This window comes from Tripterygium wilfordii, chromosome 19 (genome assembly GCF_013401445.1).
Source record: "Tripterygium wilfordii isolate XIE 37 chromosome 19, ASM1340144v1, whole genome shotgun sequence".
In the NCBI taxonomy this organism is placed as follows: domain Eukaryota; kingdom Viridiplantae; phylum Streptophyta; class Magnoliopsida; order Celastrales; family Celastraceae; genus Tripterygium; species Tripterygium wilfordii.
The window spans coordinates 13,908,595-13,932,740 of NC_052250.1; the positions used below are offsets into that span (position 1 = coordinate 13,908,595).

Here is a 24,146-nt window from a genome sequence, read left to right on the forward strand (position 1 = left end):
TGAACTTGAGAAGAATACGCCTTTGTTTCCATGAGAAAACAAAGACTGGGCACTTTCTCCCTCACCAAGTAGAGGAGCTCACGAATTGTAGGCCGGTTCCCAAGCCCCCTACAATTCCAAACAAGGATTTTCATAATTCCGGGCAGGGCTGAACATCAGCCACTGCCTCAACATCACTAACCAAACCAACACTGACCTTTTCAACCCGTCCCCTCTTGGAAACAACAACAGCTTCCGCAAGATCTGCCACATCTTCTATCTCAGCTGGCCTTTTGGATAAGACAACCTTTGGAGATGCCACCCCTGTCTCTCTAGATTTACGCTTCCACTTCTTTGAGACCATATCATAGTCCTTCATCACCCCTTTAACATGAACCTCCGTTGACAACTCCCTCTCCACCAGAGTCTCTCCTTGGGACCCATCCACCTGCAACTCACTTCCCTGTACAACTACTAATCGACCAGCGACTGCCCCCTCTGGGAGAAACTGTTTATCGAAGCTACCAGACCTTTCCTCGTCCACTACCTCCTTAGCTTGCCCAGAGGCTTCTAGGCTACCAGATCTATCATCCTCTGGATCAGCCATAGAGTTTACAGAGGGCAACTTATCCCTTACCTGCTTTTCAGGCCGTTTATTAAACGGAACAGCTCTCAACCATGGACCGTACTCATCAGTGTTGCTATTTCGGTGCATTCGCACCTCCGAACTGGACGGACAATTTCCTGGGTCATGAACTATCCTCCCACACTTGAAACAAAATCTAGGCAGATTTTCATACTGGAACCGAAGAAAGAACTCCTTCTGGGGAAGTTTCAAAAGCTTTCCTCGAACCAGAGAGGTCGTCAATGGGATCTTAACCCGAACCCGAAGATACAAACCCCATCCAAACCCATCCTTATTCACGTCTACCTCAATCAGTTCCCCCAACGAAGAACCTATCTGCTGTCCCACTTTTTCTGTCATTGCCATTAACGGAAGGTTGTGGATTTGCACCCAAAACTCCTCCGTATCAAAGGCGGTCTCACCAATGGGTATAGTTGTATCAATCTCTTTCAGAACAAACAAATTCCGATCAAAAGACCAAGGCCGCCCAGCCAGAATTCGCTGTTTATCGCGGATATTATTGAAGGTAATAATGAAAATGTTTTGCCCTAGGTCCATGAAAGAGGGATTTCCTGATATCTTCCACACGCTCCCCATCGTACTTGCCAGAATATCTTTACTAACATGTCGATCCATACATATCTTACCCACAATACTGCACTCTGAGTTCGCCCTGTTACTATGCGGATCCAGATCTGAAATACTAATGGCCTCACCCTCTGTAGCTGTTAAAGAGATTTTGCCCCATTTGGCCGTTAGATCCTCCATCACTGCTCCCAGAAAGACCCAAAACAAGGACTAGACGATGATGAAGAAAGAGTATGACTGCAGATCGAAGAAAATCCTAACTAAGCTCTCACAAGAAGAGACTCTGCATTAGTTCGATAGGCGTTCGAGAGCGTCAACGAAACAAATGACTTTTTTGAACCTACACTATACTTAATTCTAACTCCTTAGTATCATTAATACCCTCCATCAATAAAAAAAAATGACATTAATATCTGCAGGAAATTATTTCTTCATATTCAAGCAGATTAAGAAAATTGTTTGGTGAATCAGCTGGGACGGCAAAAAATTAAAAAGTGTATTTTATGACATTCCAGGAGGGGTAGAGATTTTTGAGCTTATGTCAAGGTTTTGCTATAACAACGGAAGGATTAACGTAAATCCTTCTGCACAATTTATCGAAATGAACTTCCCTATTTTTGGAAAGCAGCATTTGTTGGAACGAACAGAGAAGTCCTTTAAAGATATTGGCCATTGGACATGGGCTGACATGCACAACATTATTCAACAGGCTAATTGACAATTACCTTTGCATCGAAGATAAGCATGCCAATGTTGATGAATTTGTTGTTGTTCTTTGCATTTAGGGAGTCACACATGCATGGAACTTTAACTGCAAGAGTTTGCTATAGTCAACATACGTGGCATCAAGGATGTTAATAATCCTTTCTCCCTCATCTAGTCTTACATAAAAATACTAGTAACAGTATTGAACAGTTGGAATACTCTAGGGTTATAGACAGTCTCATGTAGATTATGAACTGCACGAGGCCAGACGTTGCGTACTCTGCCAGTAAACGAAGCAGGTCCGAGGAGTCAAAATCAACTAGCGGCTATGTATTCACCCTAGGGGTGCGGCAGTATCTTGGAAACCCTTAAAACAAACGTGCATAGCACGATCAACGATGGAATCGGAATTCATCGCTTTGGATAAAGCTGGTGAAGAAGTAGAGTGGCTTCGTCACTTGCTGAAACCCGTGCCTGCAATTTGCATTCATTGTGATAATCAAGCTGCAATTTCAAGGGCACAAAATATGAGTCTAGACATATTAGTCGTAGACATAATACCGTTAAGCAGTTTCTCTCAAACGGAATAATTTCCATAGACTTTGTGAAGTCTAAAGACAATTTAGCGGATCCGTTTACTAAGGGGTTGAGTAGAGAGCAAATAGACTGCGCTTCGAGGGGGATGGGCTTGAAAGCCTTGATTCAATAAGTTACCTTGATGGAAACCTAACCTAGCGATTGGAGATCCCATGGACTAGGTTCAATAGGACAACACAAGTTGGTTGTAACTTAAGTATGAGCAGTACGAAGTTTTACTCCAACCCATTCCTAAGATGCACAAAGTGCTGCTAGAATGTGTGTATAAGGTTAAACTATGCTTTTAGTGATTCCTATATCTTGTGATAAACAAGAGGAGTATTAGAGGATAATCCTGATAGGAAATCACAAATGTCATTGAAGAGTATGACCGACTCTATGAAAGTATTTTTAAGGCGATACTTTCTAAAGCACTCACTGAACCCAAGAAGTTCATGGCCGAAATAATGAACACAACCGAGAACCAATTATGAATTGGATCAGTGTTGTGTGAAGTCTATTGACTAATCCTACATAAACAACTGGCAGTTCAAGGCGTCAGTCCACTGACTAGTTAAGTAAGTCTGATAGATTTTCACTAGGGAAGGTTCAAAGCCAAAAGCTACCTATCTCGATACAGTATTGATTCTACTGCACTCTCAGAAGTATTCCCGTGTCAGTATAGTCGTCTGTTCACATTCAATGTGGGGGATTGTTGGAAAATGATGGTCAACTATAGTTTGATCATTATTAATTGAAAGCTCAATAATAATTATTGAATGAAATTTATGGGCAATTGATCCTTGTTATAAGGACAATAAATTGGAGCAATTAGTGTGACCAAATCATTTTTTGGTTGAATGTAAAAAGACTCCAAAGTGACCATGGTGAACATAGTGCAATAAATGTGTGTATGGAAATCCCACATTGGAAAAATACCATGTGGATGTGTAATTTATAAGCTCAAGTGTTGAAGTAAGACTTTGGGCCCAAGGGCACCCAAGCCAAACCCATAGAAGAGAAGCCCAACACCCAGATACATTACATTTGGACAAGAGACTTAGTCTCTAGTCAGACCCAAAATCATGGGCTGCAACTGGGTCAAGGATCATGCCCACCATATCAGTGGGCACTTCCTAGTCAAGTGGTCAAGTGGTTGTGCCCAGAAAATCAGCAACTACTCTCTGATTTTTCTGGGCAATTGGTTGCTCCAGCACCTATACAAGGAGACATGTAGCTTCATTTGAAACACACGAAATTCCTCCTTCTTGCTACCACAAAATTCCTTTGCTTCTCCCTCGTTGAAACTCTACCAAAAATCCTAGTTTGAGAGTGTTGTTCTTACTTGCTTAGATTGTATTACCTGTTTTGGAGTGTCACTAATAAGGTGGTGAGAGGAGTGTTGTTCTTACTTGCTTAGATTGTACTACTTGTTTTGGAGTGTCACTAACAAGGTGGTGAAAGGAGCATTGTATCTTATGAGGTGATTGCTCGGAATTGCTAGACACTGCGAGGTAGGAGCAAATTCACTTTAAGGAGATTCGCGTTAGCATACCTCGCTCCCTCATCTAATTTCGGTTTTGGTATTTTAATTCCAGTTTTTATTCTTGTATATGATACTGTTTTGATCAATATATGATACTGTTTATGCATGCAATTTGTAATTTTTATTGCTACTGTTAATTCATTAATTATATGTATGCACGTTTATTCCAACACCCTTGCTACACAAGACTACCATATCAACCATAACTGGTATTGGTAAATTTTTGTAGCAGGTGAGAGGTTGTCGGAGGTTATGAGCAGTCCTTACTAAGTTACTATATGGCAACTGAGGTCTTGAGACGAAATTACGGGTTCGGGAGGTTGATATTTGGCACTGGGTGAATCGACATGTTGCTGTGTTTGAATCTATTAAAAGATTTATGGTTTAGAGGATTTTGTTAGGTCTATTGATTCCCTGGGTGCCTGCATTTATGCGGAGATCAGAACAATAATCCCTGAGACAATTTCATGGGACTACAACTTTGAACCTGCAGGAAGCACCCCTCTCGGTGTTACTGTTAAGGTGAATGCATGTGCATGCTATGCATTGGTTCCAATAAAGGGTATCAATTTGCTTACTTAAAAGTCTATGCTGCCAATGTTTCTCATTTTCTCTATCTTTTAGGAGGGGAAAATATTTATGAGTGTCTTACAGTTTTATATATTGTATGATTATCTTAATTTAAAATAATAAATTTATGATTTCTATAGTAATAAATTATATTTATATTATAATTTAATACTGATACAGGATAATCATTAAATTATTAAATTAGCATAATTTAAACGGTTGTCAGAAGACTACACAAATAGAAAATCAAATATGTTATCATTATGAAAAAACAATTAAAACATAATAAATATTAAAATACCTTCAAAATAATAAGAATTAAAAAAATCTAAAGAAAGCATTGAAGTTTGGGAGGGAAAAAAAAGGATGAAGTGTCTATATATATATATATATATATATATATATATATGCTTTTGTTTATTAATTTGTTTCGACATTATAAATTTGGGCTTGGTTTTGCTTATTGATTTGTTTGGAAATTATAAAGTTGGACTTTTGTTTATTGATGTGTTTGGGCCCAACAACTAAAGACGCATTGCATTTGGATTTGGGTTTTTTTATCGGTACATCCCTTCTCATTTAAAGGAGCTGGGTGTCGGGGCCACGTGTACGGTGCCTCTATATACAAGCTTGAACCGAAAAAGTTTGGAATTCCATCCCAAACGCAAATCGAGATGACGAAAACCCTAGCGGCGTGTGTGAAGTATTTCGTAATCCCATCGCTTTTCAGATCTGTTTATTGTCTCTTCTGCTCTTTCCCAACGTTTTTTTTTTCTCAATTCTGTTGTTCTATGTGTGTGCGCTCACTTTGCTTTCTGCTTTGTCAGGTGTTTCAGCTCGTACAAAAACTCGCGTTGTGAATCAATCCTCTTCAGTTGAAACCGGGGTATTTGAAACTCTGTGAGTCTCCAATAATTATCTTCGTCCTGTCTTCCATGAGCTGTCGATTGTTATTGCTTTTTTTTTTTTTTTTTTTTGGTTTTGTTTCGATTAGTATGTATATTCTTGCAAGACAGAGATTTTGTAGTTTCCAGAAACTGCTACAGATCCAGAATCCAATAGTCTACCTTTTTGGATTTCGCTCCTCTTATACGGTTATACCAATCCGATTCAATTTAGACCCTGTTTATAGTTTTTATCGTATTATATTTTCCTTTTACCGTTGCTGTTATCTTCAGTAAATATTTTTTTTATGCTTCCATGAGTTTATTATTTGTCATTGCCATGGCATTAAGAATGTGTTTAGCGGGAGGCTCTCTCTCTTTAGATACAATTGATTGGTTAGACTTGGCTGGTGCAAGTATTCTATGCAAAGCTTTAGAGCTGATTATATTTAAATTGAAATCAATTGTGCATCTCAAATTTTAAGGGAAGGTTTATGATCCTAATGACATGCTATTTTTTTTCTCTCAAATTAGAAGCAGAGACTTTTTTTTTAATGAATAGTTAATGAAGATATCTGTATCTTTATAGTAACATAGGCAATATCATTGAGGATAAGTTTTGAATCATATCTGATATTACTTTCCTTGGAGCATGGGTGGGCACCTTGTATTCATGAGAATAACTACAAATATGAAAAGAGAAACTAAGAGGTGGTAGAAGAGTAAAGGCTATCTTGAGTGATAAGTAAGTTTAGTCCTGCCATTGTATTCATGTGCTAGAATGAAGGGATATATATGTTATTGCTCGTGCTTATAAATTCCATATTGCTCTGTGGAATTATTGCAAATGAATTAATTGAGAAGATTTTGAACTCCCTGAGCTAGCTTCGTTTATGAATCTTTCTCTTGCACTTGAGTTCCGAAAGATATTCCTCTATATTGTATTACCCAAGCGCTTCTTTTTTCTCTCTAATAGTAAAGGAGGAATACAATGGAGCGTGTGTTCCTTGTGAAAATATTGATAAAAAAAGAAGTGGGAAGGAGTTGACAGGTTTATTTAAGGTGTCGAAAGTTTCTTGATGATGAGTAAATTTTAGTTGTGTAACTCTGATCTGATTGATCCAAGTTCTATTTTAGGTGGCACTGAGATGGTTGGCATTTAAGGCAGTATTAAAGTTAGGATTTAGATTTTTTCTTTAAATGGACTTTTTGGAAATTTCTTTTTATGAATCATAGGTTAGAAATCCTTCATTATTTAAGATTCTTCTTTAAGGGCTTGAAATTTTGTTTCAAAGGAACTCATTCATTTAACTCTAGTCATTAACAACCCCTATTTCCCTCTGGACCCACTCCCAAGCAGGGGTTATGTAGGAAAAATTTTTCCAACCATTCTTTACCATGTAGTATAGTGGTCCTCGTAGCCTTGAACTTCTTCAAAACTCGGGAATGTTCCTGGTTCTTGGTTGGTTTTGGATTGGATGCTGCTTGCGTTGCCCCTGGTTGTCTTCAATTTCGTGTTGATTATTTTGGATTGGTAGTCATTGATTGCCATCAGTTTCAGGTTTTTGGTGGTTTCACATGCATGTTTGGCTCAATACTTCCTGCTTTTAATGGATATTGAGAGTTAGTGATAGGCCATTTTTTCATGCCATCAATTTAGTTTTAGGGTTTTGAGTGCTTTGATGGTTTATCTTTAAGTGGTTTTTGCCAACATTATGTGCTCTTCAATTTTGATTTCGTCATTTTTTGTTTGTTCGGATTATTGTTTCTGTTAATTGCCATTATCTAAAGCATAAAGCTTTCTGAAAGAGTAGTCCTAAAGGGATGGTTTTGTGCATTCTTCAACTACAGCTTTATGGTTTGGAAGGTACGGCTCTACTGGTATGTTGAGCTTGGGATACTTAAATACTAATTGTTATTGGTTTGTCAATCTTGGAGTACAGGTATCAAATGGAGGTTCTTTTTGATTCTGAAGATCTCTATCAGGTCAAAAAAAGAAAAAAATATCTCTATCAGGTCGAGGATAAGGTGCATGAGCCACGTGATCTACCAGTAACTTTACAATTTCAATGGTGCCGTATTGTCTCTTTTACTATCAGTTTTTCTCTTTCTCAATCTTCAACCACAGCTTTATGTTTTGAAGGTTACTGCCCTACTGGCATGTTGAGCTTGGGATTTACTTGACTACTAATTGTTTTTGGTTTTGTCAATCTTGGAGTACAGGTTTCAAACGGAGCTTCATTTTGATTTTGATGCTCTCAATCAGGACAAGGATAAGATCATTGGTCATATAAGGCATGAGCTACTTGATGCATCAGAATTTGTAGAAACTCGTGTGTGCCGTATTTCAAAGTTTGCTGATGAAGACAATGCATGGATGGTACGTGACATATTATTGACAGTGCTTGGTCACTTTGGACCATACTTGCCATTTCCCTTTCAAGTGGAAGCAGATTCTTCATGGTATCTTCCCTTCTTAACGGAAGGTGCTCTTTTCAGACCATCCAGAGAAAAACTCTATGAATCCTGTACTCTTTACGATGACGGACACGTCTTTTTCCCATCTATATCCTATAAAAGTATCTTAAGGTTGGTAATAATGCCGTACCTCAGATTAATTATTTTGCTTCCTTATACATCTTAGTAATTCTTATTTGTTTGTACTTGATATAGGGATATAATTGGATCTGTTTGGATTTTGAGTGATACACAATTGCGTTGTCGCTTATCTCTGGAGAATATTTACATAGTGGAGTATGATGGCACTTGCATGCAGGATCGTGCTACTTTTGCCAAGTTTTTGAGATTTGACCTACGAGGTCTATATTTCTAATACCTTTTGTTGGTTTTGATGCTCTTATTGATTGTTCATAGATTTTAACAATATGGTTGCAGAGCGTCTAATTGATGACAAAGTTGAAGTGCGTGAAGAATTGAAGAAACTTTTTGAGGAGATCAATAGCAAATGCAATGTTGATGGTGGTTCAAAATTTGAGTTTGACCTTTTTTTGAAGAATTTCACTTTGGAGTAAGTAGTGTCTATAATTTATAATATTACATTGATACATTGACCAGGAGATTTGTTGTACCATGGATAATATGTGGAGGGAGATTTAATTGATTACATTGGGAGTTTATTTTTTTTTATTTGATTTACAATTCTTTTTTGTCGAATTGAGTCTGATTAAGGTTGGTTTTTGTCGCTTGCCAGATTTTATTGTCGTAAAGGCTTCTATGTATGTTGAAAAGTTCATTGACGTAAAGGCTTTTATGTTTCTCGAAAAATACATTATTTACGATATTTTTCTGCAATTATATTAGATGTCAATGTATGGTGAACTGCAATGATGAATAATTAATATCTGTCTTGTGACAGGATTATGAAGGTGGTCTTGTTTTCTTCTTTAGCTCACATTTTAGTGACGCAAATGATTAGCTAGAGAAATCATTCTTTTGATGGTTGTGCAAAATTTGGAGCTCAAATATTAGATCTGATCCATTATTGCCTTCATTATGCTCATTTGGAACTGAAAACTTTTTAATCTTTTATATTTTTTTGCTGCTTGTTTTTTATTTCAGAAAGAGCGTCTCCTTTTGGTGTGAAATAAGTGGTTGTGTACTAGTGTTTGAAACCTGGTCTGGGCTTCTTTTTCTTTTGAGGAGGATTGGGAGTCTAAATTGAGGAGTCATCCTGATATTCCATTATTTCTCGATCTCAATAGGCATATTACTAAACCAAGCAGCTTTGATGATACAAAAGGGGTGTCGGATACCAGTATGAAGAAATGTATTGAGACCATTAGGGACTTGTACTTCAATTTTGAACGTTTGAAACAACAATTGGAGGTGATTGCTTTTTCTTAGTCCCACCTGGCACCTGGTGTTGTCAATTTTATCACCTTTAAGCACATAATTCCCTTTCTTTTACTTTATATTGTTCTTTCATTTGGTTAAAAGTGATTTTCTGTCACAGAATATGGGGGTCAAACCCAAACTTCAAGACGCTGAGCAAGTCGTGGATTACATCCATTACATATTCCCGTACCTCATTGGTGCATTAGCTGAACGAGCATTTGCAATGAAGTGGGATTTGAATATGTCTTTTGATGAACCAAATGCACCAGCGTATTATTTTTTCCCCCCTAATCCAGTGGAAGTTGAGTAAGGACCAACAGCTTCTTGTACACTGTCCCAGATTTTTAATGTCAAAACATTTATCCTCTGTTTACTGCGGAGCATTTTTGCCCGTTTTATATGCATATGAATATTGAGAGTGTATGTTGTCTGTTGACTTTCTGTATCTTGAGGTTGCTTAGTTGATGAGCTGTTCACATGCAGTTGCTAGTTACTTATGGTCTTTTCTTAACACTAGTTATTAATGTTCTTTTCTTAAGACTAGTTATTTGTGTTCATATACATTGTTTTATAATCTTTTTCTTGGTCTCAGTAGCCATGCTGTGTACTTTAATTCGGTGTTTTTTTTCCGCTTGTAGTTAAGTGGGGCAAGGGGTATTCAATTTGTAGCAAAAAATGGTAGAACCGATATGATGAATTTGTAGTCTCTTCTTGCACCTTGTATTCATTTCCCTGAAACAAGAGAATATGATGCAGGTTTACGTAAACCGAGCACAATATTATGTTATTGGGTACATTCAACCAATTAAACAGAAAACTATCTGCAATCTGAACAAAGAGCAATTAATCACTGACACCCTTTTTTTTGTACCATTGATCTGATCATTTGACCTGATAATGTGACTTAGGAGGTAAAATTCCACAAGAATACAAGATATGCTTTTGCCGACTTGGTTGGAAATTATCGATTTGGGCTTTGTTTATTGATGTGTTTGGGCCCATTAAGTCCATTTGGATTTGAGCTCACTTTGTATATGAGGCTTCTCTCAATAGTCTGGCTTTTTTGGTGGGCAAGATCTACCAACAATAACAGCAGGCAGAGGAGTTATTTGCCTGTTGATTCAATCATGTCTTGCTATTTAGATCTCGAGTCTGGCAAGTTTTGGTTCCCTGCTCAGGTCATCCAACTTCTCTTGAAGCTCTTTGATCCTCGACCCCCGTTGGAATACAAGCCACCTCCGGAGAAAAGTAAATGGCCACCATACACAGGTTTTTCTAATTTTCTTCCGGTTTGAGGTTTTTTAGACTCATATCATATCTCTACTTTTTGGTTATTTGTTCTTGGTCAGGAATGGCTCAATTCGTAAGTAAATTCGCCGAGCCAGGGGATCCTGAATAAGCTCCACCAGTACCTGGAGTTGAAACCCCTGTAGGGTTTCTCCTCAAGGACCGCTTCTTTTCAAGTGCTTTGTACTCTGATTTTTTTTTTCCTTTCCTTTTCTAGCTTGAATATGCTAATGGTGCTGCAATTTATAGTCTGTGATTTATGTTTCATATTCTACTATGTAAAGTTGATGGTGGCTGAAGAATCCTCATGGAGAACACATCAATCATTTGTTCTTTTCACTAATTCATTTTAATATGATCCAAGTCCCCTTTGTTTTGTTTAGCTGGTACAAAAAACATCCCCTCAGTTATGCTCTGCAACATTGACATATATGAGATGCCGAGATGTGCTAGCCTTACCAATAATGGTCTTTGTCTATTGACAATGGTTGGGAACTTTTTGTGCTGTTGCTTTCTTCTCAATTTTCAGATAGTTTTTTGTTCTGCGTAGCTTGCTGCATGTGACGCGTTGAGCTGCTTTTTCAGTGAGGTGCTCCAATCTGTTTTCCTTCATGCTGTTGCATGCCTTTTTTGTTCGTACTGACTCTCTGTTACGATTATTATGTCATTCTCCTTCTGTTATTCTGTTGGGGTCTATGCCTCTCTGTTTACGTTTCTATTTGAGCAGCGTGTGTTTTGATTGGTTGGAAGCTCGGACCATTTCTTTGCCCAATTGGAAGCTCCAATAGGAATAGGACAATAGGTATGAATAAATATTTTAAAAATATATCTATGAAATATTTCTCATGATTGGCTTGCTGGGTTTGTTCTTTGTGTTTGGTGACGTGTCTTTTTAGTGAAACAGTATCGGATACTGTTTCCGTAAAAAGTATCAGATACTGTTAATTAATATGTTTATTTCTTTGACAATGCTCTGTGATTGAACATGTTGATAAGAAACTAATCTTTTTGGTCCACGATATTCAATATAAAATACCAATTCTAATGTAAAACATTATCATTATTGAAAATCAAGAATTAGAAGCCCAATTTTAATATACTGTTTCCATTAACAGTATCAGATACTGTTAATTAAATTCTTAAACCTTTACTTTTTCCCAATTTCTCCTTTAATTTGTATCAGTCCGGGGCAGGCCGCTCAAGCACTCATCGCCGCTCAGTCTCCACACGATATAGCTCGTGCAACAGGGGCTGCATCAGTCACCGATCGAGCCCCCATGGGAGATCGAGCGTCCAGGTCAAGCATAGGACCGCTCGAGCGGCCACAGGAGATCTAGCGGATTATAATAAGGCTGCGGAGACGGAAGCTGCATCCTCCGAGGATTGAGCGGCCATTTACGCTCGAACGGTTCTGGACGGGAGAGTTTTCCGAGATTGATTAAAATTAGGTTTTACTTTTGATTCCTAGATGGATATAAAGGGGGGCCGGCCCATGAGTTTAGGGTTGGACACACTTTTTCTGGGGGTATAAAGTCCCGAATTTTGTTCTGTCGAATAATCTCTCTCTGTGACTTTCAGACTGAACATTTGATTCAGACTTTTCGGGAGAGTTGGAGATGGACAAGGAAGGGTTCTTGAAGGAGTATGGGGAAGATTACGGCTACCCGAACGGACCCAAGTCTATCGATGAAATACGAGCAACCGAGTTCAAGCGATTGCAAAATGGTCCGTTAGCTCTTAATGTTTCTCTGATTCCAGTCGTAATTTTTAATCCTTGTTCGTTTACCGAGAAAGTTTGAGAAAGAATTTAGTTTCGGTTTCAATCGAATCTGAATTTTAATTCATCAAATCGTTGTTGAGCCTTATCTTTCTCCTTCTAATTATTTGTGCTTTGCTGTCTCGTTTGAAATTCAGTAATGGAATATTGAGCTGCTTGTGGTTTCACATGGGTTTTGTTTGGTTAATGAGAAAATTAATTAAGAAGATAGTAAGGGGCAATGTGAATGATTAGTTGATGCAGCCAGCTATGGATTCGCACCCAAATCATTGATTTCATTGATCACAGTAAACTTTACATACTGTAGTAAGAACTGACTACATACACTAAGACAATTAACGTTTCTTAATTTTCGTCGATTGGAGTAGTATTTGTTTTTATGTTGTGTTGATTTAAATGAAGAATATGGGAAATTTTACTTATTTGTCGAATGCGGTGGATGAGTCAGGGATTACAATACATCATCTTGGATTCTGCTTCAAATTCTTGAACTTTATAGTAGAAACTCATCATACTCGGTTCGAGATATTAGTTTTTTCCTAGTTTGTTTCAGTCGGTTGCCTAGCGGAGGGCATAATGATTTTCTTTTGACTGTTTCCATTGTATTTACAAATTGTAGGTACTGTGTACTTGGACCATGCTGGAGCAACATTGTACTCTGAATTGCAGATGGAGGCAATTTTAAAAGACCTCACGTCTAGTGTTTGCGGAAATCCTCGTATCCGCTATATGCTATATCTTTTCATGTTATGTTTGGATAAACTAAATTTTTGGGACCTTGGTAGTATGTCGCTCAGTGAACATTGTTTGAAGGAAGTTTTGAAAACACCCTTTTAAAATTCATTGGTGGAAAGGTAGAAGTTTTCATCTTGGGACTATTCTCAATTATGTGCCATCAAGTGCTATCTTAATTTAAGATAGACAGCCAAAGCGACTCGAGTTTGGCCACTTCTGACATTGTTTTATGTTTTGTTGCCCTGTTACTACAAGGATATGCGGATATCTTTCTTTTTTGATGCAGGTACTTGAGTACTTCAATGCATCTCCAAGAGACTACAAATGCATATTTACCTCTGGGGCAACAGCGGCACTGAAGCTGGTGGGGGAGGCCTTTCCATGGGATCATATAAAAGCTGTTTTATGTACACCATGGAGAATCATAACAGCGTATTAGGAATAAGAGAGTATCCTTCCATCGTAGACTACGTGTTTATCAGCCTAAAGTAACTGTAGAAAGGCAGTTTCTGGTGTCTTTTTTCTTGTTTTTATCTTTCTTTCTTTATGATGTGTTTCCTTCCTGCCATTCTAGACTCTTATCTTTCTTAGAATATTCCTCATCCTAATTTACCCTTTTATAAATATTGTCTTCAAAGTCCACTAGATAGGTGCAGTACCCATATGTCAATGCACAAATGATATGAGTCGAGGTTTACATGTTTTTCAGTAGATTATCTTTGCTGTGAGACACTGTAAATTGAGCTAAATGATTTCAGCAAAGTGTTCGTTTATTTTTTCTCCTTGTCCTTGCATACATATTCATAGGTTCTTTCAGCCTTGATAGATTCTAGATATGCTCTTAGTCAAGGAGCTGCCGCCTTTGCCATTGATATTGAAGAGGAATTGCATCATAGTGGAATATGCGACGCACACTCTGTCAAGATGTCTCAGCACCCGGTGCAAAGGAGGAAGGATGCTAGATCTCTTGAAAGAGATCCAACAGGTACCTGTTGACTGTTGCCTACGTATAAGTTGTAATGTGCTATCATCCCTGGTTAGAGTGGTTAAAACATGAATGCAAAGGACGGAAGATAAAAAAGCTTCCCAAAGTAGAGCTTATGATGGCTTGGTTCTTCTCTGGATGATGAGCTTGAATGGTAAAAAGCTGTGGTTCAGCTTGAAGCTGGTCTTAGGTTCAAATTTTATTAAAAAGATTATGGTAGTTGTTTTTCCCCGTTGGAGGTATGACTTTAAAGACCCTTCTCTCTCGTGTTTCCATCTGACCTTTATCCTTCTTCTGAGTGTACCTTGATGTTCTCTTTCGTTTTTCATGTGTCATGTTTACTGAAATTAAATGAACAGTTATTACCTCTTTTGACACCTCATGGCCTCTTGACAACAATATTCTAAGGCACCATTTCTAAACGCCCCAATAGCAGTTGCCTTGTCCTTCTTTTTAGAAGACTAAATCAAACCTTATTTTCCAAAGATTTATGAGATATGGTAATGCCGGACAATAGTCAGGATCTCGGTTCATACTGCATTTATTTTGAGTATTTCCCTATTGTTTTTTTTATGTGTTTTGATATTTACATTCTCTTATTGTTCTCTTTTGCTTCCCATTTGGGCGCAAATAATTATTGGGTTGTAATAACCTCTGCAGGAATGGCTCAAGCTACATTGACACTTTGGGATTTGCATCATTGACTGTATGGAATATGAAGACTTGGAAAGCCATGGTATATGCTTGTTTGTCCTAAAAATTTATCTGTGTGTTATGCTGAGTAGGAAAACTTTAGTTGCTAGCTTGATTGGGTGATCATCAATCATACCTTGATGATTTGTCTACTTTATTGAAGACGGTTCTTCCTCTTGGTGAAGATCCACCAGCAATTACCTCCCTCTGCTTCAATCACAATGGAAAGATTTTGGCGGCCTCTGCAACTGATGGAATGATCCACATGTTTGGTATCCTTTTTATATATAGGGCCTGGTTCGATATATCCCCAGTTAGGTAGCTGAAATTTTAGCCAAAAAATAGGAGGGATAAGAGAGGCGGGTGGGGGTGGGATTAAGGCTCTCTTGTTTATCATGGGTGATTACGCTTATATTCATGGAAGGACACTGATCTGCATTCACCTTAACTTGCCAAAGACATGTCTGCAGGTCTACAAATTACTGGCTGGCCTGCACATGATTCTGCTATAAGCTCGATTCTTTTCGGGACTGATGAAACAAGCATTTTCAGTTTGGGGTTAGATGGGAGGGCAAGTGCCTTTATTCCTTTTACTTGTTTTTGTGTGAACTTTCTTCAGTAAATTAATGGATAACCCAAATATACTTTGCTACATTATGCTGAATATAATATCAAGGAACGGGTTATATGGTTTCAATTTTCAGGTATTTGAATGGAGCTTGCAAAATCCAGGTCAGGTCCTTTGGTCAAGAGACTGTCGGAGGTACTTTGCAATGCTCTGTAATTCATATTTTTTCCATTGAGCTAATATCAAATTGCTTGCTAATTCTTACCGCCTGTTTGGTGCTGCGTCGGACAAGGCGGATCCACTGTGCAGTCCGCTGGCGTCCAACGCTGCACCAAACAGCACAGCGGCTCAGGCGGAACCGCTGTCCGGATCGGAGCTTCTGAGGCGGAAACGTTGACAAATTTTTTTTAAAAAAAAGTTAACGTGGGCCCGCAGTGGCCCCACTGTTTGTAGTTAAATATTTTATTTTAAAGGTTAATGTGGGGCCCAACGTGGCCCCACTGTTTATAATAAAACAATAGTTTATTTGTTTAAACTTTAAAAATAACATGTGGGTCCCAATTTAAATAATTTATTAATATTTTAAAATGTGGGACCCATTTTTAAATTAATATTTTTATAATAAAATATATGAATATTAACTTTTAAGAGATTTTATGCTTAAAATTAATTTCAATAAAATTATATTTATTATATTAATCTAATAGTAAATTTAAAAATTAATTTTAATATAAAAATCATAAAATCTAATATTATAATACTTTAATTCAACATGTTTTCCGCTAGCATCAATTTTTAGGTCGCCAAATACCTCACAACATATCCCACAGCTTTAAGCTCAGTATATTTCCCACAGCATTTCCGTTAGCATTGAAAATCAATCTATCCGCTCTACCAAACACACCAATAGTTTGTTCTTGTTGATTTGCCTTTTTTTCTTAAGTTTGTCGTCTAAATTTTGTACCTGGATGAATGGCCAACATTCGCAGAAATGCATGCCTCATGGAATTCCACATTTGTTGAAACTTTTTTGAAATGCAAGGTATACAATGTTTATTGTTTTAATGGCATTGTACTATATTTTTGCCAATGCTGGCGTACTCTTCAGGTTCCTTTTTTTTTCTTCCCTTTCTTTATTTGGTTAGTCTTCCTTCTTCCCCTTCTTTTTCTATCCTTTTCTTGTAATCAAGAATAAGTGGTGTTATTGAAAGAAAATATTGACACTTTCTCCAATTTTAAAAGAAAAGAAGCAAAGAAGCAGAAAGTTGATGTCCAGGAAAAATGACAAACTTTTTGTGCAGAGTTATTAGATTAGTGAATGTGAATAAAGTATAATAACATCTCATCATTGTCATCATCCTTTCGTTTCTTGCTCAAAACAAAAAATTATCTACATGATCGTCCTTTCTCTCAAGTGATTGTGGTCGGTGAGTAATTATAATCATTATAGGCGAATTTAAGCCTCTTAGAAGGCTGTATCAGGCTATAGCTAGGCTTTTAGTTCAATAAGAATCAGCATATTGCTAATGGTTTTGGATGTGATACCTGGATATATAGCTAATATAAGAACGTAATTAATTTAGCCTTTGGTTGTGGACATAATTTTTAAGAACCTACTAGATATTTATTTAGGCGTATAAACACCAGTCCCCTTGTCGACACAAGTGAAAAGTAATAATAATAATAATTATTATTAATATTATAATAAACACGTATTTATTTACTTGGCAATGCTATTGCTGCATTTGAAATGTTTTTGCATGACTTGATAAGAGTAGCAGGTTGGTTACTATGTTTGTTGCTTTTTGTAGATTTTTTGACCCCAAGGCCTCAAGATATTGTAGACATGAAATGGCTTTGGATGCTCATGGTAGAAGATTATTGGTAACATCTAGTTCAGTTAAAGCACCAATATATCAGGTGAATCCCCCTCCCTTGTCTCTATGCATGTAAATATATGCATCCATGTCCACAGGCTCATGTCATGTTATGCGGTTGTCTTTATGTAAAAACTGATAAAAAGTTTTGTCTGGACTGTCCAGTTTTTTGACTGTTGCTGAATTAATGGCTTTTGAAACCCGTCTCTCTGTTTATGGAAAGTAGTTGTTAGGGATGTTCACTGGTCGGATCAGGGGATTTGTTAAATTGTTTAATGGACTAAACGAACCATATACTTTTGTTGCATTTTTCAAGAATAAAAAGTTTGTCACGGAAATTCTAATTGAGTGTCAACTTTCAACCCGAGAACTGATATGGCGCCAATAACAATTAGTAACTTGTTTTTCATTTACAACCGGATATATTCCCACTGAGCCAAAGTGAAAGGTTTAATTACTTATCCATTATAGTATTCAAAGGAGATTCCTTGAAGCCTTTATCCCAAACAATATGAATCCATAAGGAACGAATAAGAATCTATTACAATTCCTTTCTACTCTTTGAAAGTGGCTCTTCCTCATCCAGTATCGTCCGTTATAGTTTTTCATGAATTTTAGTGCATCCATCAAACGCGATACTCTAACATAACTGATCATCCCAATTTCTCCTATCGGTCTAAGATGTCTCTTCCTAGGCTATCAACAGTTAGAAATTTTCTCACACTCGTCTTCCATAATTAAAAAAAAAAATGCCCTCTTTGTTTTCAAATGTCCTGCCATTGGAAGTTTGTCTTTTCTTCCTAAAATTTCTTGCAAAGGGTTTGATAACAGGATTTTACTAGGAAGGTGCCACCAACTAGGGCACTTCCAACATGAGGCAATACTCCATGTTAATATTTAGATTCTTTAAAATGATGTCAAAAAAACCATTAAGCTCTGCCAGTTTCCAATCGTTTGCTTTCATAGCAAAAAGATAATATTTAAAGGCACAATCCAGTCCACAAGATTAAAGTTTCCTTTCACTAAAGCTTATTAGTTGGCGAGTTATACGTGTAAGGAAGTTGTGTACTCAACTCAAGGAAATAAACATAAATAAAATATTTTCGGTGGATTAGACTGATCTGTTGTTTGTGCGGGTGCATATAGGCAGGCTGAAATGTATGAATTGATTTGTGATTTTTGGATGCAAGGGTTACCCGCCAACCAATCGTCACCCCCATAATTTTTCTTTCACCTCCTTGCCATTATCCCTTGCATAGCAGGACATGATAGGTTATAGGGCGTGATCACTTGAAGATTTCGAATAACTTGGGAAGAGTGATGCAATCAATGTGCTTGAAGTATCTTATATGATGGTGATCCTAGATAAACCTTCATGTTCTGCTTGCTGTCTAACTTTTTACTTAATTCCTCCATAGTTTGTAGTTTCATTGTAACCTGGCAAATCTCTGTTAATCTTAACCCTGCCCCCTGTGGGGCTGCGCTTAGGTCATCATCTCTCATTGGTTTAACCATTTATTTGACCACGTTCTTGTGTGCATTATATAAAATAGAATAGCAGATGCTATTAGTTTTTATTTTCATATTACAGTCAGGTATATTAAATTCAAAATATTGCACTGAATGAGTTTTTCTTATGCATACTTCATATATATAGTTTGTCATGGTCTACTAAATGAAATGATACACGCTCACCCAAAACACGAGGATCGCTGATCTATAATCACCATTGATCAACATCCTCATGGTTGTGCAGCTTCTGGGTAGCAATATAGATACTCCATATAACATTTCCCTTATTGTATGGACTTCTATCAGGTTCGAGGGCCCTTGGAGGAAATGAAAACGCTTGCACATAATGCAGCCATAACAACTGTGGATTGGCACCCAACATTGCGTATTTTCTTGACAGTATTGCAAAAGGAAAATAAAACTTGTTATTCAATTACCAAAAGATATTAAATGAAAATACAATGCAAATGATATTCATTATACTATTACCGTTATCACGGTGGCACAACCTGTACCCTTCCTAGGGTTCATTTTGAATTTCTTGATTGATTCAATCAAGTTACTTGCTATTGCCCTGGACCAATTGTAGGTGTTCAGTTCTTCAATGTTATCCACATATTGAATAAAAGACCATGGAAGTGTATCGCCTTTAGTAGAGAAAAACAAAGGCGATACACTTCCATGGTCTTTTATTCAATATGTGGATAACATTGAAGAACTGAACACCTAAAGGCGATACACTTCCATGGTCTACTGTTGTGTTTTGGTTTGATCAAGTTTTTTGATTGAAATTTCGTCCATCTATTTTTAGTGATTTTGCGTTTATTTACCCTGAAAATTTAAAATTACTGTCTTCCTTACAAAATGATATGAGATAATTTTCAGATATTAACGTCTTCCTGAGAGAATGATATGAAATGATTGTATCTGAAAAAGTTTCGAGGGAATAGTATAAAAGAGGGTTAAGATTAGAAATTCCCATAATTTTCCATGATGGCTGGAGGTTGCAAAGTTGGATTAATGCATTATGTCTGTTTAGGGTATTCACTATTCAGATAGAAATCCGACGGATCTGTTTACAGCAATCTCTTTAAGGCACTCTGCCTTTTGCATTGCTTCTGGTTTCCTACAGTTTCCGCAATGCCATCTGTTATGGGTTTTGATTTGTTTTCACGTGCATGATTTTTCTGGCTTGTAAGGGACATCAATAGCCTCTTAGAGTAGGCTAATATTGTATGTTATCAGTTTTAGTTTTTGGCTTTTGTATTTCAGGTTTCGAGTTCTTTGCTTTGTCCTGTTTGAGTGGTTTCGTTTAAAAGACTACATGTCCTTGAATTTTTGTTTTCCAGTTGGTTGTCTTGGTTTATTTTTTCTGTTAACTATCTCACTGAAAATGAATCTCTCTTTATTGAGAAGATTTTATAAATTGGCATATTTGAATTGTATATCATACCACAGATTTGTAGTGTGGGATTTCTCTATTATCTTTTCATCGTTTTAGCTCTGTTTGGATATTTGGTAAAATCAGTTTTGAGTCTTAGTATTCAGTTACATAAATTAAAGCCTTTGCATTTGAGATTTCTCACAAAACGTGTTTCTTTTTGCCCATCTTGGATTACAGCTTGAAATGAGGTTTAGTTATGATTTTGAGGTTGAAAGTTGCATCAAGCAGGAAATCGAAGCTCATGTATATCGTGTTCGCGGCAGAGAAGTGTTCAAAACTTGTCACGTTCAGAGGTTTGAAACTTTTGAGCAAGCAGAAGTGGTGAAAAGGGCTCTAAGGAGATATATTTTCGCATATGGTCCTCGCCCGCTAGGTCCCTTTCGAGTGAAATCAGAATATTCTTTGTGTTATCTTGGTTTAGTCACATAAGGGTTGGGTGTCCCTTGAAAACATCCATATCCCAAGGCAAACTCAGTGGACCAAGTACTTTATTCATATCAGAATATCTTAAATCTGTGATAAGGTTAGTTTTATTGCATTACTTCTGCTTGATCATCTTCTCTTAATTTGGTCTCTCTTAATAATTTCTCTTTTCTTTCCCCTCATGTTTAGGGATTTAATTTCATCTGCTTTGCTCCTGTTGGCATCACATGTAAGCTGTCGTTATGAGCTTGACTATATTTTCGTAGAGGAGGTGTATTATATTGGTTCGTAACCTTTTTGCTATTGATTTGTTGGCTAAGTTTGTGACATTTGACGTACAAGGTCAGTTGTTTCTAACATCTCTAGTCGTTTTTTATGCTCTTATGTGCAAGCTTTTAACGAGGTGGGTGCAGATAAGTATCAAATTGATGAACTTATGATACGCACAAAGTTGAAGACTCTTTTGCTGGAGATCATGAGTCTATCTCGTATTGGGGCTGGTCCAGAAGCAGAATTTGACCTTTTCTTGAAGACTTTCACTGATAGTTGTCGAAATCTGGAATTAAGTTGTAACCGTAACATCGAACGATATACAACTAGGTAAGTAAAACGATATACAATTAGGTAAGTACAACTATGTTTCTCTCTTGCCATTTTAGATATTTTCTTTCGACAATGCTATATATTTTTCATCATTTGATTGCAGACTTCCTACTGAATGGTATTACAATGTGGTGTTTGCATCGAAGGTTGAGCTCATGGAATTGATTGAGCGCTTATATGAACTCTTTGATGGATCTGAAAAATATGTTGTTTATTGTGAGGAGACTAAAGATGCTTTTGGGAAGGATTGGGATAAAAAACTGTTAAGTCTATATTATCGATTAATGGCAGATGAGAGCTGGAAGAGAGATGGTTCGAACAATTTTATGAAGAAAAAAGACATGTCCTTTTGGGGGGAAAATGCGGAAGATGTCGAGATGAAGCGTTGCATTGCAAACATAAGAGAAATGTACCGCAGTTTTGTGATTTTTGAAGAACACCACGAGGTAAATGTCTTCTTTTAGGACACTACCCTTTACTCGTCTTAACCACAATAATCTCATTTGTGATTATTTTTTTTGTTGGTAGCAGGAAGCTGAATTGAAAAGGGTTGACATGCTTGTGGAGTTGGTGCATGAAATATTCCCATGTCACATTGCCGCGTTAGCTCGAGGGGCATCTATAATGAAGTGGCCTTTACCTGCTATGGATTTTGAAACATCTGCAATGCACTGGCCTATATCTGGCAGAGTCGAAGTAAGTTTTCTAGTCTAGATTGAAGATTCCAAATTTAATACGAAAACTTGTGTTGAATCAGCAGCTAAGTTTTATGATTTGGCTCCTCTCCTTTGTGGATCTTGATGTATTTTGTTATTCTTCTTGTGCTTCCTAGTTATCTTACGACTCATTAGCCATTGCAAACAATATTTGAATCAAGATGTTTGTGTATTTTGCTAGTCATCTTCATATGTTGTCTATCTTTTCGGGTAACAGGGTCAGTGGTTACCCAAAGATCCTTGACAGGGCCAGGGGCCCAGCATTGCGCAGTTGCAAGATTGCTGGGCTCTTTGGGAACCAAAAATCATCATGGTTATCTTACCAGTACCACCCTTGGTATTGCAAGCAGAGACATCCCAACTTGAATTAAAATGAAGAAATTGGTTTCGGCTTCTCCTCAATTAAGTGACCAAGACAATAAAACATCAAAAGGTTCGAAGCGAAATAGAGCAAAATAAGTGATTACATTAAAAACCATATAAAGGAACACATTTAAGTAATATTAGTCTGATACAAGTATACATCATATCTATGAACTCTGTTAATAGAATCAGCCTCTCTGCAATTATATTATGTGAATATAAGGTTTATATTATGTGGATATAAGGTTTGTATGCGTGCATACTATCTATTATTCTTGACCCTTGCCCACAATGGGAGTCTTTAATATGGGCCGTAGTTATTTATGACTAGTATCTCTGATCCATGGGTCATCAGTTAAGAACCGTGTCAAACTGTATTAGCCACATCAGTACATCTACATCACCTCAGTGGCTCATGTTCCTTTGGAGTTTGGACGTTTGACCTCCTTTACAAGATCAGCCACTCGGTCATATTATTATATTTGAAAATAGTGCAATTTTCAAAAACAATGTTTTGCAGAAGCGCAAGTCAATAATGGTGGAACTTGGGTTTCATCTTGATTTAGTCTCGAAAGCATGCAAGCACAATAAGCATCACAAGGAGAAGAAAAATTCCAACAAAACTGTGCGAATTAATCAATAATCTGCATTAGCAATTACCTTAGATCAACCATTTCCCACATATTGTACAACACTGTCGAGAAATTGAAAAAGGGGTAGAAAAGCCAAACGCATAGAAGGAATTTCATTGATAGAAAACACAAGGAGATAAACTACTTACATAAAACAGAGTCTTGAAGACTCTCTAACACACAGGGCAGTAGCCCAAATATGGAGTTTCAAGCTTCCTGAAAATGGAGTTTATGACTCCTCTTTTGTTTTGGGGTGCTAACCCACCTTTACAGCTAAACACATGACGTGACATATATATATATATATATAAAGACACACCTAAACCGACTTAAACACTAGAAAATAGAAAATAGCCACACATGGCTCTTCATAAACCAAACAAACACATGGTTCACTTGACACCACACACACATACACGTGTTACACACACACACATGAAGCACTTGGCTCCAACAAACACAACCTCTTGAAGGAAGCCTCCGACAAGCATTTAGACTTGAACCGCTTCAATAGAGACATCTACCACAGCCCATACATACATCCTCAGCATACTGCTTGCAAAACCAGAGAAACTTGATTGGACGTATTGGGACCAAGGCCGAGAGGACCTGAAACTCCAAAGCAAAATCTTCATTTTTAAAAGGGACGACATACGACATTCAGAGCACCATTTTTGTTTCCATTCACATCAACAATGGTGATACAAAATTCTATCATCCCATTCCCATGGCTCTCCACCCTCTCTCTCTTCAATCTCTCAGTTGTTGCTCAAGCCTTTTTATCTTCAACCAACTGCTGGTGTATAGAATCAAGCAAGATTACAAATTTCTTTAAAGCATATTCATATCCTTTCATCAAAGCTTCTACATTGGTGGGAAATATTTTGACATCCCCTGCTGCCAATCTCTGCGGGAAAAAAAGAAGAAAAGAATTTAGTACTCACGAAATTGTGTGTATTTATGTGAATTTAAATAAGGATGGATACTTTTATCTTACCTTTCTATTTGTACCAAAATGAGAAATCGAATTTGCTAGCAAGGTAATCGCATCCCGAATAGGGTCTTCTAGTATGGTGCGGTTTTTGACATTCTTGGGTTTGGAAGGAAGCCGCCAAACAGATTTTTTCCACCATTAGTTCGTGAACAAAAAAACCCAATCGCTCGAGTAGGATAAAAACTGCCAACTCGCCGCCAAATTGCGTG

General features: G+C 37.3%; 6 protein-coding genes across 6 annotated transcripts in view; 5 read left to right on the forward strand and 1 right to left on the reverse strand.

The window, feature by feature from the left end:
- Window positions 1-130: 130 nt before the first annotated feature.
- Window positions 131-1,372, reverse strand: LOC119985597. The gene has a single exon (XM_038829889.1). The coding sequence runs from the start codon at window positions 1,370-1,372 to the stop codon at window positions 131-133; it is 1,242 nt and encodes a 413-aa protein (XP_038685817.1).
- Window positions 1,373-5,258: 3,886 nt separating this feature from the next.
- LOC119985757 lies at window positions 5,259-9,821 on the forward strand. The gene is made up of 8 exons (XM_038830135.1): window positions 5,259-5,323; window positions 5,417-5,489; window positions 7,417-7,545; window positions 7,697-8,062; window positions 8,147-8,292; window positions 8,369-8,501; window positions 9,196-9,319; window positions 9,447-9,821. Exons 3-8 carry the CDS (start codon window positions 7,424-7,426, stop codon window positions 9,636-9,638), a joined length of 1,083 nt encoding a protein of 360 aa, XP_038686063.1. The 5' UTR covers window positions 5,259-5,323; window positions 5,417-5,489; window positions 7,417-7,423; the 3' UTR covers window positions 9,639-9,821.
- Window positions 9,822-10,299: 478 nt separating this feature from the next.
- Window positions 10,300-11,411, forward strand: LOC119985762 (F-box protein At2g32560-like). The gene is made up of 2 exons (XM_038830141.1): window positions 10,300-10,576; window positions 10,678-11,411. The coding sequence occupies exons 1-2, from the start codon at window positions 10,315-10,317 to the stop codon at window positions 10,725-10,727; spliced, it is 312 nt and encodes a 103-aa protein (XP_038686069.1). The 5' UTR covers window positions 10,300-10,314; the 3' UTR covers window positions 10,728-11,411.
- A 387-nt stretch (window positions 11,412-11,798) lies between these two features.
- LOC119985759 (WD repeat-containing protein 91-like) lies at window positions 11,799-19,352 on the forward strand. Its single transcript, XM_038830136.1, has 9 exons — window positions 11,799-12,340; window positions 13,012-13,576; window positions 13,961-14,112; window positions 14,773-14,848; window positions 14,969-15,077; window positions 15,264-15,376; window positions 15,510-15,568; window positions 17,185-17,293; window positions 19,069-19,352. The coding sequence occupies exons 4-9, from the start codon at window positions 14,828-14,830 to the stop codon at window positions 19,210-19,212; spliced, it is 555 nt and encodes a 184-aa protein (XP_038686064.1). The 5' UTR covers window positions 11,799-12,340; window positions 13,012-13,576; window positions 13,961-14,112; window positions 14,773-14,827; the 3' UTR covers window positions 19,213-19,352.
- A 143-nt stretch (window positions 19,353-19,495) lies between these two features.
- The window catches only part of LOC119985752, a 31,675-nt gene continuing 27,024 nt past the window's right edge, over window positions 19,496-24,146 (forward strand). The window contains exon 1 of the mRNA XM_038830130.1: window positions 19,496-20,339. The gene's annotated coding sequence lies outside the window, so the exon portion shown is untranslated. The remainder of the gene's footprint in view (window positions 20,340-24,146) is intronic.
- On the forward strand, window positions 20,689-22,110 carry LOC119985755. The gene is made up of 5 exons (XM_038830133.1): window positions 20,689-20,729; window positions 20,819-20,913; window positions 21,022-21,229; window positions 21,336-21,678; window positions 21,764-22,110. The coding sequence occupies exons 3-5, from the start codon at window positions 21,066-21,068 to the stop codon at window positions 21,944-21,946; spliced, it is 690 nt and encodes a 229-aa protein (XP_038686061.1). The 5' UTR covers window positions 20,689-20,729; window positions 20,819-20,913; window positions 21,022-21,065; the 3' UTR covers window positions 21,947-22,110.